This window comes from Tribolium madens, unplaced genomic scaffold, assembly GCF_015345945.1.
Source record: "Tribolium madens isolate multiple individuals breed KSU strain unplaced genomic scaffold, Tmad_KSU_1.1 Scaffold_71;HRSCAF=194;Tcas5.2_LG6, whole genome shotgun sequence".
NCBI lineage: Eukaryota > Metazoa > Arthropoda > Insecta > Coleoptera > Tenebrionidae > Tribolium > Tribolium madens.
The window spans coordinates 597569-618152 of record NW_025401041.1 but is presented as its reverse complement, the minus strand read 5'-3'; the positions used below and the strand labels follow the sequence as shown (position 1 = coordinate 618152).

The 20584-nt window shown below is 32.1% G+C and overlaps 1 protein-coding gene across 1 annotated transcript; it reads right to left on the bottom strand.

Annotated features, from left to right (window-relative positions):
• Positions 1-18867: 18867 nt before the first annotated feature.
• On the bottom strand, positions 18868-19938 carry LOC123009103 (rRNA-processing protein CGR1-like). Its single transcript, XM_044405228.1, has 2 exons — positions 19610-19938; positions 18868-19482 (listed from the first exon to the last, which is right to left on the bottom strand). Exon 2 carries the CDS (start codon positions 19414-19416, stop codon positions 18868-18870), a length of 549 nt encoding a protein of 182 aa, XP_044261163.1. The 5' UTR covers positions 19417-19482; positions 19610-19938.
• Between the last annotated feature and the right edge of the window lie 646 nt (positions 19939-20584).

Below are 20584 nucleotides of genomic sequence, written 5' to 3'. Positions count from 1 at the left end.
TTGAGTAATCCACATAACTAAATAACTTATTAATCAAGTGAACAACTAATATAAAGTAAAAATAGATATGTAATAAAAAAAATAATAATAATAATGCAGAGTTTGTTTTGGAGATAACCTATTTAAACGGATGTCGATGGTCGTTAGAAAGATAAAACGTTTATTTTTTTAAATTATCTCTCTAACAAGTCCACTTAAAGGTGTATAATCAATAACTTTATCTTGAACAATTATACAAATAGCACGAGTTTTTTCGGGAAAATTTTCATTACTTTCAAATTCAATTTTAACGTCGATTGTTGATGATTTAAGTAACTCATCATGTTTTGAACAATCGGTAATAAATAATGCTCTACTTGCAAATACTGTATAACTATTTATAACATTAGAAAGATTATGTTGGCTTAAGATTTTAGAAAGGTCAACATATGCTTGATATGCATCAAGATATTGATTTTGCTCAAAATTAAGATTATATGCTTCATGTGGGTACATCTGTGAACCCAACCAAACACGATAATTTCTCAAGTTAATATGGTTAAATTTTGAGTTATCCTTTTTTTCATTATCTTTAATGTCTGTTTGGAAAGCCAAAATAACATATCTAGGGCTTTCGATATTTGTCGATGTTTTAATACTCCAAACTTCTTTGTTAGTACCTGTACTTAATGCAGGTAATTCAAACAATTCCCATTTACGAAAACCAATACTTATGGATTTATCTGATTTCATCTGTTGAAGTAATTGAAGTTTCAGTTTATCATTTGGAAAAATATGTTTTACTTTTAAATTAATGTTTTTAATTTTTACAGCTGCTTTCTTATCTCCATTCGTAACCACATAACAGTTGTTATCACTACGACTACGAACGAGTCTTATCTTATGACGTCCAATCATGACGTGTTTATAATCACGAAAAATTCCAAACAAAAACTTAATGGTATTCTAAACCAAAAGTTTTTATTATTATTATCCATTGTTAGTATAGAATTTCCAGATGGGTTCCATCCTGCCAACACCAAACCTTTACATTCATCTTCGTTATAACAAATATATCCTCGAATTGATGATAAAGTCCCAGGATCTCGCACTTTCTCAATTTCTTTCCCATTAAACTCATAACATATTGATTCAAATAAATATACACCTGCATTATTTGTTAACTTGCATTCTCCTGCTATTTCATTGGGTTGGGCTATTAATTCAAAAATTCCTTCAATACAAAGAAAAGAATCTGCCATACAAATGAATGCAATCTGTATCGCTTTGCGCACTAAATACTTCTCCTTTTTTCAACTTCTTTTGCGTTACATTTTTCGTTTTATATTTTCGGTTTGAACGCAACGTTCCCACCAGATGTGTACGCCGCTTTAAAAGTTCATGTGCTAATGATACACTGGTGTAGAAATTATCTGTGTAAAGAATTCTACCTTTATGACATAAGTTGTGCATTAGTGACAACACAGTTTTAGTGGCTCCGGAAATATTTCGGTTATCGGATTTGTCTTTTCCACAGTAAACTTCAACATTGTACAGGGTTAGTCACGAGAGGGTTATTTCTGAATTTGTTTTTGCCGCGACCCGTTATACATATTGCAAGAATTTTTTGATTTCAAATTTTGAAAATAATTATAACTGAATCCACAATAGCTGTTATTAGTCTTATCTCTTTGACATTAAAGCAAGAAAATCATCTCTCAAACAAGGCGACATGTTTTGCTATCGTTTAGCAACCGACTAGGCGCATGTTTTGAAGTCGATGGTAGACACCTCAAACATCTTTTACATTAACTTAACTTGTTAATTTATTTGTTGAATTTTGATTAAATATAGGTTACCTGCCAATCTGACATTTCTGGCAAATCTATCCAACTTACTTTGATTTGTAATTTAAAAAAAATAACATATTTAATTTAGCAGTTAGTGATATTGGTATTGTTGGTTGCGGCAATTTTTTTTTTTCAGAAATAACCCTCCCGTGAATAACCCTGTATGTGTAACCTCCTGACAAACAAAGTTTATAAAGCTTTATTCCAAATTTGTGCCGTTTGCTAGGTATATACTGCCTGTAGCTTAGTTTTCCTCTAAATGGCACCAACGTTTCGTCTATACAAATTTCTGCGGTAGGCGTAACGGCATATTGAAATGTTTTCACTAAGGATTTTATCAAAAGCGTAATTTTGTACAGTCTGTCATTAGTAGGTGCGGATGCATTGTCGCAAAAATGCCAAGTTCTAACAAGTAATTCAAATCGATTTCGAGACATAGTTAGTTGTTTTTACTTTGTTGGTGTATATGTTCCTTTGTGACCAATAATCTCGTAACTGTGGAAGTCGTACAAGATCCATCCATAAGGTAATACCGATAAATTGTTTCATTTCGTTGCTATTTGTATCATGCCATTTTTTTATACGTGCATTAGGCAAAAGGTTGTTCTTAGTTGCGTAATTTTCTAAAATTTCTGGATTAATACCCGAATTTTCTTCAGTAAAATCGAATTGTTTTAGTTTATTGATATCCACTGGACCCCACACAAGATTTTCATTGTCAACTTCATCATCGCTTTCACTATCACTATCTTTAAAGTTAGAAATTACTTCTTCTATCGTATTGTCAATATTGGTAGCAGGTAAAGTTTGGGTATTATGTTGATTTGAAATTGGAGAAAAAATTTCTTTATCTTGACGTGAAGTCGAAGGTTTTTTTGAATTGTCAAGAATAAAAGTTTTTCTGACTTTTCTCGGAGGGGAGAAATCTGATTCTTCAGTCTCTGATTCAGACTCTTCTTTATATTCTGAACTACTAAATGAATCCGATGCGTCTTCGTCGGAAAAAACATCTTCATAAGACATAATGTACAAAACGATGCTGCATCACCTGAGGTCAGCCAATACTTGAGTATAAATAAATAAATGCACGTTTTGACTTTGAACAGATTTACTTTTGTCTTATCGGCCATCTGTATCCTAACGGATACAGTTAAATTACATCCTCCAAATAAAATCTAGATATGTTTTGTTTATTTGTTACGATAATTTAATGCAATTTAAAGTGACTTCAGAGTAAATAATGGCAGGGCCCAAAAGAACCTTTTTTTTAGTACGGCGGCGCTTAACGTGTTAAGGAACGAAATAAAATAAATTATTGTTAAAAATGTATTGGGCTATTGCAAAAGGTCGTGACTGATTTGATTTGGATCAGTTTGTAAAATAGGAGTGAAAGCAAAAAAGAAAAGTAACGAAGGCAAGTTTTGGGATACAAAATAGGAAAATATTTTGAGAGACAAAAAATACTAAATAAAGCAAAGTCTGTTTTATCTTTTAATGGAAATTACCACGTTAAACGTAAATTCTTGGCTTTCTTAATAAATGTATCAATTTTTTTTAGCACATCCGGTGTTGCCGGAAATGCTACCAAATTTAGTTTTTCATATGGAACACCTATGTTTTTTTCCTCCAAACAATAATAATTGACATGAAAAATACTGTAAACCATTATTTATTATATTTTGCGTAACACAATGCTATCAAGTAACATCTTAAATCTAGAATTTTATAAGGAAATTGGTCGCGTAGCCCGATTTTTCATTTTAAAGGAAAGGTGTGAATAAAAAAAAATGCTTATTGTATACAGTTAAATTGTTGGTTTGACAAATATAATTTGCCAGTTGATGAGCGAGTTTTCTTGGATTTTCTTCGACTGATAACAGAACATTCAGGTTTCTATTTTCTTGTTTTTCACAAAGAACCACAGGTTTTTTTATTTTTAAGAAGCGAATCTATTCGTCTCAGTGGTTTTTCAAATCGACTAAATTTTCAACGATTCGGGTGAACTCTATTTGAGTATTTTTCTCTATACTGTCTTTCAGCTTCCGCTCTATTTTTATTGCACTTAAAAAACATTTCAAGCTGATTTACCAATTCGTCGTAATTAATATCATCCATTATTAAAGATCTCAATAAGATTTATTAACAAATTAGGCTTTGTCATAGTAACAATTAAACGGTATCCAAGCATATTGCTTTTTGCATGAATACCTTGACAAGTAAAGTCTGCTTACGTTGCAAAATTTGCTATAAAAATAAAAAATTTAAATTGTTTTCTGAGTTGTTGCGGAACGCGTAATGGATCCGATTTATTAACCCAGGTTTTTTACTGGACTTTCGTTTTCGTAAATCCAGATCTCGTCCAAGAATACAAATATATAATTACCGGATTGGAGATATTGTAAATACTTCCGCAAAAATTTAATTCTTTTAGCAATTTTGTGTGGTTGTTTGGATTAAATTTTTTTTGTTATTTTTATTTTATTTATAGTCCATAGATTTAATAATTTTATGTAATTTAGACTTACTGGCAGTGTAGTCGCAATTGTTTTTAACAAACCGATGAAGGTCGTCAATGGTGAAATGTTGTTGATCGGCAAAATATGCATGAACTTGCCTTATTAGCTCCTCTTCTATGTAATAAAATGATAGATCAGTTTTGTAATTAATTTTTTCTACTTTGCGTTCGTACTAAGGTCCATTACGAAACTGTTTTGGGTTTCGTAATGAGCAAAAACAGTACTATAAAAATTATACTAAAAAGAGGGAAATTTAGTCCTATAATGTTGGCGACCTTACCGTTTCTCTATCGAACTGTCATGTCAGTGTCAATCGGCCTAACGCGAATGAAATTATTCAAATACGAAATTTTTACTGTTTGGTTTAATTAATCATCACAAAAAATATTCAGAATTAACATTATGATTATAGTAGTGCTTACGCATACCTTTAGGTCATGGGACAAAGTAAAATAAAAGGTGCTTACTGCTACTTGGGGTTTTGTCGTCACAACTGAACAATTTTGGCGTGATCTCACAGGGAGTAAATTGTTCATCGTATTTGCCGCCAAGATCCGTATTTCTAGAGCCGTACATTGCTAAACGTCTTCGAAACCATCGGAATTCATTTTTACGTTTCAAATTAATTTATTTCATAGCCACCTATAGCCACCTAGCCACCGCGCAATGTCGCAAAATCCCCTACATTCCAAAATTTTAATTTTTTTTGTTTAAAAAAGTGCAAAGTAGAAAAAATACTGTTTGATATCTCGTTTATAAGGCATTTTGTCGCACTTACTGCTTTATGACACTCCTCGCTACGCTCGTCGTGTCCTAAACAAGTGCGTGCGACAAAATGCTTCTTATAAAACTCGTATCATAATATACTATTACGGCGCCCTTTCTTATCAGTTACCTTACCACATTGTCATAAGATATAATAATAATAACAATAAATTACTGTTAATTTTATTACAAATATAGAAAAAACAATTGAAATAAATATATGGCCACATAAGTATAACCTTTTCGATTAGAGAGGCCTTCTTCATCTGATACGGAACTATTATTACAATGTCCTCATTTTTTTTTCACCAATTCTAATGACTTGATGTTGTCAAAATCGACGAGACCCCACATAGCCATTTCAAATATTTCAAAAAATTTTGCAAAGCGACAATCACTTACGGAGGCTCAGAAGAAAATGAATAGTCACTCACGAAAGTTCAAAACAAAATGAAAAGAAAGTTTTAAAGTTTTGCAAAATTACCTGCTTAAAAGTGTTTGTTTTTCCTAAAATTCCCAGATTACTTGCCCCATTTTAATACGAACTTGTCATTAACCCTGGCCTTTTCAAATTTCTTAAAAAAATTACTTGACTTCAATAACAATTACATCAAATAACAACAAAATGTTTACCCTCTGGTTTACTCTCAACAATACCGCATTTAACTTAAAAGTAATAAAATTTTTAGTAGGTCTTAGCAAAACGATTTAACTGTACCTGATTATAGTTATAAATCCGTAAAAATCGTCTCTGACTTCTCTGGTTCCAAAGACAAACGTGACTATGTTTTCAAAAAAAAATGTAATTCTTTAAAGTTTGTGCTCAAAAATAGAGCCCAATAACTCTGTTATCCAATAATCCACAACGCACATTTACAGAACATTCTGAAAATGTGATTTCCTGATTCATTGTGTATTTTCTGTGGCGTGATAATGACAATTATGTCTATTTACTCCTTCGTTATTGCTAAACTTTGCCTTGTCACTAACGAGGAGATTGTTAGCAAAATTATTAGAGAGTTTTAGCAAATCGTTTAGTTTTATCCGTTACCCTTAACGACAACGTCATATAATTATCGTAGAACAAATGTCGGAACTTCTTTATGAAGTCTTTTTGCAAACCGTTTGCATTAATAAAGCGTTAACGTTAATTTATTTATTATTGTTATTATAGGTTACCGAACCTACTATACTGTCAAATCATAGTGTCCAATTTAAAAGTTAAATTTAAATGGATGATCTACTGAGTTTACTTTCTTTAGGAGACTTTAACGATGATGAAATTGAAAACGGAATTCTACAAAATATTCTCAGTGAGCGTCAGAGTGTTAGCAGAAGGTCAAACACTTATTCAAGACTAAATATCACCAGAAGAATTTACTGCCCACTTTAGGTATTAATATAGTTATTTATGTACCAAGTCAGTAAAGTGATTCTTTATCGAACGAGTCTGAGATTATGAGCCGAGTGAGCAGCGAAGCGAGCGAGGTGAGTAACAGACGAGTTCGATAAAGACACTTTACTGACGTGGTGCATACAAAATTTTATCGCCAACCACAAAATTTTATGATTAAAAAAAATTGAGATATTATAATTTATCACATTTTATTATTATGTATTATATATATATATAATCAAGTAGATTTCATCCGGTGCATTTAGTAAAAATTTGAGCATTTCTTCTTGTGAAAGCGTTTTGGACTTTTTTGGAACATGATTTCTTCCTTTTTGCTTTAAAAAGGCCGTAAGTTTTTATATTTACCAATGTCAATGTCATTTTTTGCTAAAAGGGTTGCTTTCACCATAGAATAATACGACCACATCGAAGAAGGGGAATACTTTTTCGATAAATCGGAAAAATATGCCAGTAAAACGTTTTCGCTATAATTTTTAATTCCATGTTTTTGGCACCAGCATAGATGAATACTTATATAGGGTCTATAGATGGCGTACTCATGTACAACCTTTTGAACTCGTATTCAGCAGCGCCTCTGTAGTTTGGACGCTGAACTATACAACAAAATGTGCCTTTTTTAAATGGTAAAAATAATGTTAATTGAGTATTTAGTACAGGGAGATAAGTGCTACTGATATCTTATTAAAGATTAAACAAAGAAAATATAAGTTTATTCTTTTAAAGTGATTTATTAAAGATATTGAATCAAATTAGTTAACATAGGTGGTTTCATACTTATATGGATTATATTAGAACAATTATGTTCGAGAAGGAAGCATAAACAGTCTGAGTTGTTGAGTTCTTGTCACAAAAGGGTGTCGGCCGGAACAAATCTTCATATTTTTCCCATCAATGTCCACATTTTCATCAACAAAATTCACAAATTGTTAGTAAAACTTCCTTTACTTGTACACACAGCCACACATCTGTACACAATAACTGAATAAAAATCTAAAAATCGTAACTACACATAAGCACTTTGAACGATGTCACCGTCAAAATTTAATTTTTTCTATCAGAGGTGTCACAGKCAACCGCTAAAATTTTAAAATTTTGATGCGAACGCCTCTGGTGTTTGGACGCTACATTAAATAGATAGACTGAATTCACCAATCTAAGAAACCATAGCATGGGCACCACTCTATGAATATGTCATACCGGCGATTGTATTTTTTGAATGATTTTTGTGGTAGAATTTCGAAAGACGTCTCTAACGACTTCTTCTGAATTTCAGGCGGCGTGCACTAAATGTCTTCTTCCATTATTTTCGATAAATAACAGTGACAGTAACAAACGATTTCTGTTTAATGTCATGGCTGGCTATGTTGAAAGATATTAATATTTTAATTTAGTACATTTTGTATTCAATATTTTTTTAAAGATTTAGACTACAAGATCGGCTTCGCAATGTATTAAGTATACCATTTAATATTGAAACTTAAACAAGGTATAAAACCTCTGGAACAGAAGGTCACTTTAGGTATTAATAAATATTTTAATTTAGTACATTTTGTATTCAATATTTTTTTAAAGATTTAGACTGCAAGATCGGCTTCGCAATGTATTAAGTATACCATTTAATATTGAAACTTAAACAAGGTATAAAACCTCTGGAACAGAAGGTCTGTGTATTCTTTTAAGGCGACTTGCTTATCCTAACAGGCTGATAGACCTAGAAAGAATATTTGGCTTATCGGGGCCGTATATATCTGCAATATGTTCCAAAGAAATGAATTTAACATTTGAAAACAAATCTTTTTTGATAAATGATTTACGCTTGATACTTTGGTTAACTGAAAACAAGGTAAGCTATACAGGTATTACGCTAACGCTATACAGGGTGATTCACATAACTTTACGACCCTGACGAACTTTAAATGCAACCAGTAATACTTTACAAAAATAGAAATAATGCAAAGAGTAAAAATTATCATAACAAAAAACAATTATAACTTGATACAAAAAGACTAATAATTATAAACTTTTTTGAGATTTGGACATCTCTCATAAAATTCTAATAACGCCAATCAATAAATAAATGACTACAATGGTGTAACAACACACTTTTATTTTAGTAAAGAATCAGTGAAATGTGTGAAATAGTAAAAAACAGTAAAATAACTCAAAAAACTAAACAAGAACTAGAGAAATTAATGCAACAAATTTTCAAACTGATGTTCATTATTTTGTAAACATGCTTGAATGCGCGTCACAAAAGACTATCGAACTCTCACTAAAATGTCTGGTGTAACTTCTCGGCATGCTGTACGAATTATATTTTTCAGAGTTTTCATATCTGCAAACGGAGTTTCGTAAACTTTGTTCTTGAGGGCTCCCCATAAAAAGTAGTCTGAGGGACAACAATCGATACTACGTAGTGGCCATGTGTTTCACTACCGACGACTGGCTAATCCAAATTTCTCTGGAAATTTGCCTCTGGCTAACATGTGGGTTATTGTCCACAGTTTTGATAACTGTTATTTCGTTATCAGGATTCGTTGCGGTCCGACGTCTATGGCGTTTTTGTTTTGGCCAATTTAGGCGTAGTTCAACTTCCAGTTGTCTAAAAATTTTATCTGTCGGATAACGCCGCCGCCGCCGCGCCGGTATAAATTTTCGGCTGCTACTGCATTCTTCACACTCACTCACTATACATAAATCAATATCATGTCGACCCTTTCGTCATTAGAATACATTCTTAATCAACAAAATTTTTTGAAATGTTACAAAAAGGAGTTGTCAATTGTCATTGATGTTAGGGGTGTCCGGATTTCATGCTAATTAAACATAACTAAGGGTATCAAGTTATAGATGAATAATGTATAATGTGTTGCATTTAAAGTTCGTCAGGGTCGTAAACTTATGTGAATCACTCTGTATTTAAAAAAGGCGCGGCTTTAGCGAATTGTTGGGTACTTCTAGATGGTACCGCTAGACCTATATGCAAACCAACTGAAATCAGGAAGAATATTACTCAGGTCACAAAGGCAACACTGCGTCAAATATCAATCTTTGTTGTGTCCGGATAGAATTATATTAAATTTGCATGGATATGTACCGGAAAATGATGCAGGCATATTTAGAGAATCAGGATTGTAATGCCAAATTAGCCATTTTTACAAACGGACAACGATTTAAAATCTATGGGGACAGCGTATATCCTCGGAAGGATTTAATTCTTCGTCCATACACACGAAGAATTCTAACCCCAGAACAAGAAAATTTCAATAATTCAATCAATGAAACGTGTAAGGCGGTCTGTAGAATGGGGCTTCGGGAAAGTGATAAGTGAAGTTGCTTTTCTGGATTAAAAAAAATCAAAAATTGATGCTTTAGGATATTGAAAGAACATAAAAAAATTTCAACTTTCAATCTTTCTGCCCGTTGTTCTTTCTTACATTCAAATCGCCTTCCTCCAAAATCATTTTCCTTTCTTCTAATGAAAGCTTTCTTTCTTCTATTGCTACTCGCGTTGTTTTAATTGATGTTCTTGTTTCTTTCTTTCTTGTAAATATTGCAGAGTATTATTTTTTAAACATATTTTTTTTGTACGAAAACGGACTGTTTGACGGTCGGGTGCGGGTGTTACAACTTCTACATCATCTGGAATTCCAATTTGCTGCAATTCATCGACAACTTCTTGTGATCAATTGCAGTTTCATGCTCCTCTACGGCTTCATTATCTTCGCTATCATCAGATAATTCGTATCTTATAAGATTCTTGAGTGCTTAAACTCTCTTTGGAAATCGACTAGCTGCTGTAGTAATTTCTTTTGAAAAGCTTAGGGTTGGCCACTTGCTGTTCCCGCAAAGCGCTGCCTCTTTCTCGCCAGGATTGTTGTCGTTGTCTTCCATTGAAACTCGTTGTATTACCATGGGATTTTCCGCACTGCAACTGCTCCCACAACAGTGTCAATATTTTTAAATTCATTATAAGTCTCCAGAATGTTATTGCATTCTTTGGCTGCTTTGCAAATTTCCACTGCACGTGCTAGGCCCAGTTTTGCAGTTTTGAGCAATTTTTCTTAAGTCTGTCACAAAGGATTCGATTCTTTTCTTTGTCATGATCCCGGTTGACACCTTCACCCTCCTTATCGTATTCATTCTTCTTCTTCTTCTCTTGTCTCTCTCCATAAGATGTCTATAATAGAGGTTTTAGTAATGAATAATAGTTATCGAATAATAGTTTTTTTTTGTAAGAGTGTGTTAGATAGCGTTTTATCCACGCAAGAATGGTTAATTTTCTTAAGTGGATAAAACGCGACTAACACACGACTGCAATATAACGTTTTATCCACAATCACAGGCCCAAATTATTCCAAACTTAATTAAAAATTAAACTGACATTTAAACGTCACGCCATATGTGCTTTCGGTTACACGTAGTAAGCTGTTACGCGGTGCGCTGGTTACTAACAGTGAATTAAAGTTACTTTATTCCACTAGTGGATAAAGTGGTACTTTATACGCATCTAAAGTGTGGAATAAAGTTTCTTTATAGAGTGATTGTGGATAAACAAAAAAAATTATTTCTGCTACATGTTGAATAGATATTTGACATAACTTAACAAGTTAGTTGGCAAAAATGTAACCATGTATGTTTTATTTACGTTGACTATGAGACAATTTGTGACGCACCAGTTATTTATATTTGCAGAGATATTTTTTGCACTTTTGATAGTTTTTTCAAAAACTTTATTGGTGATTAAAGCATTAGTATCGTCGGCATAAATGAGAATTTTTTCTGATGATAATGTTGTTACGGATGAAGGTAAACTATTAATAAATATTATAAAAACAATTGGTCCTAAAACAGACCCTTGAGGGTAGGACTAGAAATATGGTTATTTATTGTTACTACCTGTTTTCTATTACATAAAAATGTTTTTATCCAATTATTTGGAATACCACATACTCCATTATCATTCAGTTTTTGTAAAAGTATGCTATGATTTACTGAATCAAAAGCCCGAGAAAGATCATAGAAAAGGCCCACAGGTTGCTCTTAGTTATTTAGAGATTGATATATTGATCTTACTACTTCATTTATTGTCGTCATAGTAGAACGTCCTTTCCTAAAACCATTCTGGCTCGAGGAAATCAAATTGGAATACTCTAAAAATTTAGTTAGACGTTTTGAAAATGCTGATTCAAAAATTTTGTGAAATTGATTCTGAACGGTTATTGATCTATAACATTTAACATCATTTTTCGAACCTTTGTTCTTGTAGGTTGGTATAATCTTTGATGTTTTTAATGATTCAGGAAATGTACCAGTGAAGAAAAATTCATTGATTACTCGTGGATGATAAACTACTCGTTGCACTCATGGTTTACAAATCCACTCGGTTAAATAATACGTCCAGTTTACACTCAAACTCCTAGAATAAATAACTATTTCATGTAACGCGCAGACTATAAAGATATTAGTACTAATATTAAAGGGAATTACGAATTGAAAAATTAGTTTGAAGGGTGAATATTTAAGCAAAATCACACGGACATTTGAGTTTGGCGCCAGAAGTCTCGCCCGATTTAAAGGGACAGAACGCTCAAAGTCACAAGAACTGGAACAAAAAGATCAAATGTGCCGACATGAGTGCACACTCTTTATATTGAAGTACTCTTGGTCCAGGGTGTTGCCATCTTTTCGTAAAAGCGTGTATATTTACTAGTTGCACAGACTAAACGCAATTGCTTATTACAGCTGTTTTAATAGGAATAACACGTTAAGCGCCATGTGCATTGAAAATGATGCACGATGGTAGTTGTCAAATGGGCCAGTGAATCAGATATGATGCACAACTCATATTTTACTTTCGGCTGTGTGTAACCTACCTAATGCATACTTAGCGTGTAAGTGCACCACTACTTGATGCTTGGTGGCCCAGCACGCCAGAAAATGTTGATGGTCAAGAAGAATTACGTTTTTTTCGAACCTGTAGGTGGTAATAAGTAGCTTAAATACAAAATGAGATATTATTCAAAATTTAGTCTTTATTCTTTCAATAACGTGATATAAAACTAAACAAATATTGTTAAAACATTGTAAAGTGAATAAATAATTAGAAAAAAGAAATTAAATTAAATTTTTTGGTACAACTGTGGTTTACTGAAAAAAAAAATTAAAATTATTTTTTGTTATACTTGTGAACTTTGAAAAAGCATGGTATACAGTAATTTTTATTGCACTCTGAACACATGTAAGTCGTTTGTGTAGCTTTACTTCTTGCAAGTTTCGATTCGTATTCGTTCGATAGTTTATCGTAACACCATTTACAACGCCTCCTCTTGTCACCTTGTACTATTTCATGATTCCTGTCAAATTCTTCTGCGTTTTTATTGTTTACTTGCAATAATTTGAACCCTATCTCTTCTTTGAAATTTATAACAGACATATGTTGTTTAGTGACATATTGATGAATTCTGTAAGCATTTATCAGGGTTGTACCAGTCAGCAATTCGATGGCTAGTTTACGGTACCGCTTGACACCCTTGCGTAAGTAGGCTGAATAAGATTTTAGTTGATCCGAAATGTCGATTAACGATTTTGATTTATTATACTCGACAATTATCTGTGGTTTTTCAAAACCTTCTTCGCCTCTTCTTGTGACTTTTTCTCTACTATCGTCATGTTTAGTACTGATGACTAAAACGTCTCGCTTCCTGTATTACATTGCATGCTAACTTCCCCTGCCTTTTTTAGATGTTTTTTTATTACTTCGGGGGGATTGCCTTTACGATTTGATCTCAACGTTCCAACTAAATATGTTTTACGCTTCAATAATTCGTGTGCAAGCTCAATGCTGGTATAGTAATTATCTGTATAGATTATTCTACCAGAATTCAGGAGAGAACTGTAAAGTTCTAACACAGTTTTGGTTGAAGCCGTTAATGACTTATCTTTTCCACAGTAGACTTTCAAATTGTAGGTGTAACCTCCCTTCACACAGTTTGTACAATTTAATGCCAAACTTGTGTCTTTTATTTTGTGTAAACTGCTTGAATAGCAACCTTCCACGAAAAGGTACTAATGTCTCGTCAATGCGTATTTTACTCCCTGGTATAATTGCATATTGATATTTATTTACAAGATGATTTACAAGCGGGAAATTTTATATAATCTGTTGTCAACAGGTCTCTGATCTTGGTTATTGCAAAAATGCCACATCCTCATCAACAATTCAAATCGGTTACGAGACAAAATATATTTTATTATGTTATCACACAAAGCATTTTTGGACCAATAATCTCGAATTTTTAGATATTTACATAGTCCTATCCACAATATAATTCCTAAGATTTTTTTTTATTTCTTCGATGTTTGTTGGCTGCCAAGTTTTCATACGAGCATTTGGCAACAATAGTAGTTAAGCTGTGCCGATTCTAAATCACTTCATCTGCGCATGCGCCATTTCCGGGAATTTAGACCCCCACTCCTGGATCCTGGTTCCGGGAATCCGGATCCCACTCCTGGATTCCGGGAATCCCCCACTCCAAATTCTGAGAATTGTGTGCTATTTTTGGATCATGATGTCATGCATTGAATTTGTCTGCGCATGCGTCACTTTGGGGAATCCCACATTGAAAATTATGTGAATCCCCATTGAATTTGTCTGCGCATGCGTCACTTTGGGGAATCCCACATTGAAAATTATGTGATTCCCCTACTGTGAATGCTATTTTTAGATCAATGAGTCACCACTCGATGAATCACAGCTATTTTTAGACTGATGACGTTGTAGTTATTTTGAGATCATGACATTTCTAAGTAAAATAACCCCGTACCCCTCACCTCTTAGCTTCCCTACATTTATTCTATATAAACGAGGAAACACGCTTAATATTTAATTCAGTTTTACTTCATTTACGGTACTATTCACATCAGTACGAATTAAATGTTATAATATAAATTTACTATTTTGTGATTGTGCAAGAAAAACGTAAATATTCAAGATGAACAGTGCAGCATTTAAAAATTTGAACAAAGATTTATAAATGGGATCATTTGTTAGCATAAAAAGTATTAAAGTTGATGAAAAGTTTAGTGTGAATTCATTTAGAAAAATTTCAACAATTTATGGACTGAAAGTTATGGTGGATTGTGATGAGTTTTCTACTACTATATTACCGCATCGGTTCATTGAACGTCTCGCTGATGCAGAAATTGCTGATTTAAATGCGAAAATTAAAAATGGTGCAAAGTTATTCATGATTAGTAGAGGAGCAATTGGAAATACAACAAAAATTGAATTTATTGAAGAATAATTTTTTTCATATAAATTTATGTGAATAGTTTTGCACTATTGTATGTATTTATAATAATTGTTAATAAATGTATAACATTGTCTCACGTATGTAACAATGTATTTCAAATAAATTTTTACTTTTATGTATGCGTTTTCCTTAACCTATCTCAATCCCTAACCATAAACAAAACTATACGTGTCTACTATGTATTTACTCATATCCGCACTGTGTAGGAGTTTGCAATCAGACTTATCACGCAAATCTCAACGTGTTGGATACACCTGCATTAACAAGAATGCTGACGTTATGTCTGAACGTTTTAAAGAGAAGAGAGAAATCTGATTAAARAAATAAAAGTCATTAAATGTTTTAAAAGAATTTATTATTGAGGAATAAGTTTTTTACATAACCATTCATAAATACACTTAGCATTATTTAATGAACACATAAAATCATAATTATCTACAATATGAAATCCACATCTTCTTCTTGTTTTACACAATTTGGGCGATTCGTTGATTTTTTCTAAGTTGACTATTCGTACACATGAGTCGGGTAAAATTTCTCGTAGGAAATCTTCTTTTACGTGACCCTTCACGTAGATGATGATATCAGTTTCACTGTTTTTAAATTCATTTAAATGAAGAAATTTTCTAATAATTGTCGCAACATTCTTCTGTTCTTCGAGTCCTTCGTTGTAACCTAGTAAATGATGATATCTTTCCAGATATTTCACCTGTTTTCTATAAAATAAATCTATGTCTTCATATGGTTTCGAAGGTTTAAAGAGATGATGTTGAATTGATTGAGCATCCATTATAGTTAATTCTTTAACAACAAATTCTGGTATACAAAACCCTTGAATATCACACACATACAAATGCATGTTGTTTTAAGCAATACTATTCTTTTCAATCCAACTATTGTGTTTATCGCTAAAACCTAACCACTTCACATAAAACTTATTACCACGTTTCTTAATAACTTTTTCAATCAAGTAGACATTGGGATGTTTTACTTTCTGAAGCTCCATTTCATAAAATCCTCCTGATATATCTTCCCCCTTCTCATCACACAACAAATGTGTTGTTGGATTGGTTAATTTAATTTCCTTAATTATGAAAATTTCATTTGACCAATTGGGAGTATATCCTTTATCAAAAGCATTCCTAAACTTACTAATTCTTACGTGTTCACCAATTTTAAATTTATTTTTTTGTGAGCTAATTTTATATGAATGAATGCTTGATTTAAAACTTTTTTTTCATTGTTCTCGTTTACTTCTGAAGGTTTCATTTGAATGGTGCGATGGAATGTGTTATTGTACAATTTTACAACATCATCTAATAGATGCACCCACTTGTAATGACCTTGAAGACTGAATCGTTTCCACATTATATTTTTTAAAGTACGGTTAACTCTTTCAACAATAGAGGCTTTTTTAGAACTAAAAACACTGTAGTGATGAATTCCATACTGTTTCATTAAATTTTGAAAATCTGCATTATAAAATTCTTTTCCATGATCAGTTTCTAAATTTTTTGGTGGTGTTGATAATTTTTCCAAAATGTTTTTCATTGCTCGAGTAACATCAGTTGCATTTTTAGATTTTACCTTTTCACAGAATACATATTTTGAAAAACAATTAATAACAACAAGTATGTATTTGAAACCTTGATTTTCATTAGCAAAAGGAATCACTTCCACAAGATCAGCTTGATAAAGGTCATTAATACCTTTTATTATGACTCTACGTCTATTAAAATTACGTCTTGCAGGCTTGTGTAATTCATTGACAACATCACTTTTAATTGTAGATTCTTTAAGCTGATAAGATACTCGTTGCATACGTTTCATTTCTTAAACACTACCAAGCTTATCAATCAATATGCACCAGCTGCACGTATTGTACATTAACAACTAAACATGTTATAATTTGAATCACAAGTTTTATTAAGCTATAATATTGAATTCACGTAATTCCTCAATTATAGAAACAATTTCATTTGAGTGATTTGTATGACCAGCTGCTTGAGATGCTATTAACAAACGAAGTCGTTCAACAAGTTCATTAGGATCATCCCAATGCACATAATCTATTTTATTTCTATTTACTTCTTTAAACATACCTCGACCCGTTTTCAGCGTTGAAGTTGAGAATGATGATAGCTTTTACGTAATAATGGAGCAATAATTTGTTTATATTTTTTAGATCTTGAAGCAACATTTCGATCTTGCGGATTAAAGTTTCTCTTATATGCGTGAGTTCTATGTAATATATCACTATAGTTATTTAAGTCCTTATCAGTATATATCTTATTGGGATATTTTCTAAATAACAATTCATATAATCCAGGTGTAGCTTCATACACTTTATTCTTTATAGTAATATTTGCATCTTTAAAATTCACTTGCTCTGATCCAACAAAAAGCTTATCCTGACGCTTATCATATCTTACACCGCACCTATTGTCGAATTGAGCATTTTCTTTACATCTTCAATGTAATGTTCTTGCAATTCAGTATCTTGTTTCTGATTACTAATTTCAGATTTATTATTCATATTAAAAACATTTTCAAAATCACTGTTTTCGAGTGTTGATGTTTGCTGATGTTGCTGGTTCGAAACTTTACCTTCTGCAATTGCAAATGGCAAAGAATCATTTATATCAATGAAAGGGTAGAATTTCGCTTTAGAATAACTTTCTGTTTTTAAATTATAATTTTCTTTTACTCCATCTACATGTAATTTCTTTGCAATTGTTTTAAGTTCGGTTGTAATCGGTAAAAAATTACGTTGTTGATTCAGCTCATTCGTTTTAACTAAGGTTAATTTATGTTGAAGCTGTTTTCGTTTTTGTATTTTTTTTTAATTCGATTGTATTTTGCAATGCCTCTGTATTCATATTATTTATAAATTACCTACTAAATGCACACACTAAAAGATATTGTGTAGATGATGACTTTACAATAAGAACGTCAAATTATAACTAAAATGTAGTAAAACCGTGTATTGAGCTTTTATTTGTTTTGAGGATCAATAAACAAATCAAATCCTATTCTGTATCTTCCATTATTAATATCGCTATCTTTATCTATCCCTAAAAATCCATAATTATTCTTCCAACACATTGAACACATTTCTTTGAATCTATGGAATGATACATCAGTATTTACATGATCATCATATACATGTCGTAAGTTTAGGTTATCTTGCTTGAAAAGAACGATTAAATTAGCATTATCACGAATTAGATGCTTCGGTACATGTGAATAAGTTTGACATAAGTAAAACGAATCAATATCTTTATGTCGCCCCATAGTAAAATATGCTTTCATAATGTTTATCACAGGCTACATCATCAAATATAAATATAGAATTTGGTTTTGCTTCATGCGGCTGCGGAAGATTGTTTTCTAAACCACTGAATGCAAAATAGCTCAAACCTTTTATGGGTTTTACAAGCTTTTCCAAATACTGATACTTGGGTTGATATAAAGATTTTGAATAAATGTATAAATTTTCAAATCTGAGACTATTCATCTGTTCAATAAGATTAATAATTAGGTTAGTTTTACCACAATTGCTTGGACCTACAATTAAACATCGAATGGATGAAGGTAATAAATCACCATGTCTTCGATTTTGGTTCATAGAAATATCAAAATCACTGATATTTATTGGAAGTTTAATTTTTTGTTTTATTACTCGCATGATGACGAACAACTAGCAACTAAAGCGTAACGTAGAGGTTTTTTATTTTTAAATGTCTACAATGGCTCTGTTTGTAAACGCTTCTGAATGCAACGATCTGAGTTTCGATTACCTCTCAACTATATCACTTTTCAGTCAATGAACCTCTGATGGGAAAATAAAAGGTAGATATACTAGTAAACACTATTTATTATAAAACTTAAAATTTATAAAAGAATAAATTAACACTAAAATAAAATAAAAGAAAAAATTAACAATATAAAAAATAAAAAATAAACACTAAAATAAAAATTAAACACTAACTATCACTAAACACTAACTACCTACAATAAAAAAATTAAAAATTAATGTTATTTATCAAGGTTTCACCGATTCGTTCCTCTTCCACCTGTTTCTCGATGATAGAGTTGATGGCTTGACGCCTCTTTTTAATTTGAGACAATTCTCGGTTCATCCGAGCCATCACCTCCTCTTCCTCTGTATTCAAATTTTGCAGAATTTTTTGGGCGAAGCTTCGGTGATGTTTAAGTCGTTCGACTTTTTCTTCTAACTTTCTTTTAATTCCCCGAAGCTCCACCCGAAAGTCTTCCTCCTCAACCAATTGCATAAACTCCATTTCGGGTTGAGTGGGTTGTTCTTCTTCAGTCTCCTCCTCCTCATCCACCTCAACCCTAATGAGGTTGAGGTTTTTTCTTCCTGCTCCTAGGCCCTTAGTCGATTGCCCAGGAGCAGGAGCAGGAGCAGGCGCAGGAGCAAGAGCAGGAGCAGGAGCTGGTTTGATAACCTTATCCTGATGCACTATAATTTTCGGTTGTTCCTCAACATTTGCCAATATTTCTTCCCACTCACCCAAAATGGTGAAATCTTCACCTACCCCCAATAGCATCTCTTCAAATTCTTTTTGACCCGCTGGYGTCTTTTCGGGGGCAGGTGTTAAGAGATCAATAACGATCTGCAAAAAAAAAAAAAAATTAAAAAAAATATTCATTAAAGTTAAAAGAAAAATTATATTACAAAAATAAAATGTTCATATTATATTATATTTTTCAAAATTAACCAAAACTAATTTAAAAACTTACATTTTCTTGTGGTTGTGGAGGRTTCTTCAGCGAAAGATGAGAACGAAAGTGTCTCTTTATCTGTAAGAAATATAAAAAAATATTAAACTCAAGTAAAAAATGATAAATATATTATATTTTCTGATAGATATTTTTTTTAAAATAATTAAAATCAATATAAAACTTACTTTATTTGCTGAGGTACGTAGTTTTTCCATTTTTATTCACTATATTGTTCACTTCACCCAACTGACTTTCTTCATAAAATGATAACTTTGAGTGCCGTTAAAGCTTTTATAAGATCTTAAAGAAAACATATCCACCATCTTGGGGGTAAATCAGAGTGGGGAAATTTGTGGGAAAATGTGCTGATCTTGCAAAAATTTTGCTGATTTCGCACCAAAAAAAAAATAATGCTGATTTTGCAGATTTTTTGCTGATGGCAGCAAAAAATGTAATCCGATACCCACAAATGCTGATTATGCAAAAATTTTGCTGATCTTGCAAAAAATGTAATCCGATACCCAAAAATGCTGATTATGCAAAAATTTTGCTGATCAAGCAAAAAATGTAATTCGATACAAAAAAAATGCTGATCTTGCAAAAAATGTAATCCGATACCAAAAATGTGAATATTTTTTTTCGTTTCATATTACAACAGGGTAAATCCCCTACGACAAATATTGGGAATCCCCTGATTTCATCGCTATTTTTAGTTCATGACATCACCATTATTTTTAGATCCTGATGTAATATTTATGGTTGATGCGTACGTTTTTCAGCATAACTTATTGATGTATCAAAAACAGCTTTTTCATTTACATTTAATATTTCAAAGTTCATTATGGATACTTATTTAAATACACGCACACACACGTACGAGAAGTTTACACTAATACACTTAAACCGAGAGATTTAAGAAAGTTCCTGTTTTTCGATGTTAATCGTTTTAGTCTACGATGTCGACTAATTTAATGTTTGTTGACGTATTTATAT

Excerpts from the sequence above, each read along its gene's own strand:
- LOC123009103 (XM_044405228.1), bottom strand. The coding sequence starts at position 19,416 with ATGCTATTGGGGGTAGGTGAAGATTTCACCATTTTGGGTGAGTGGGAA.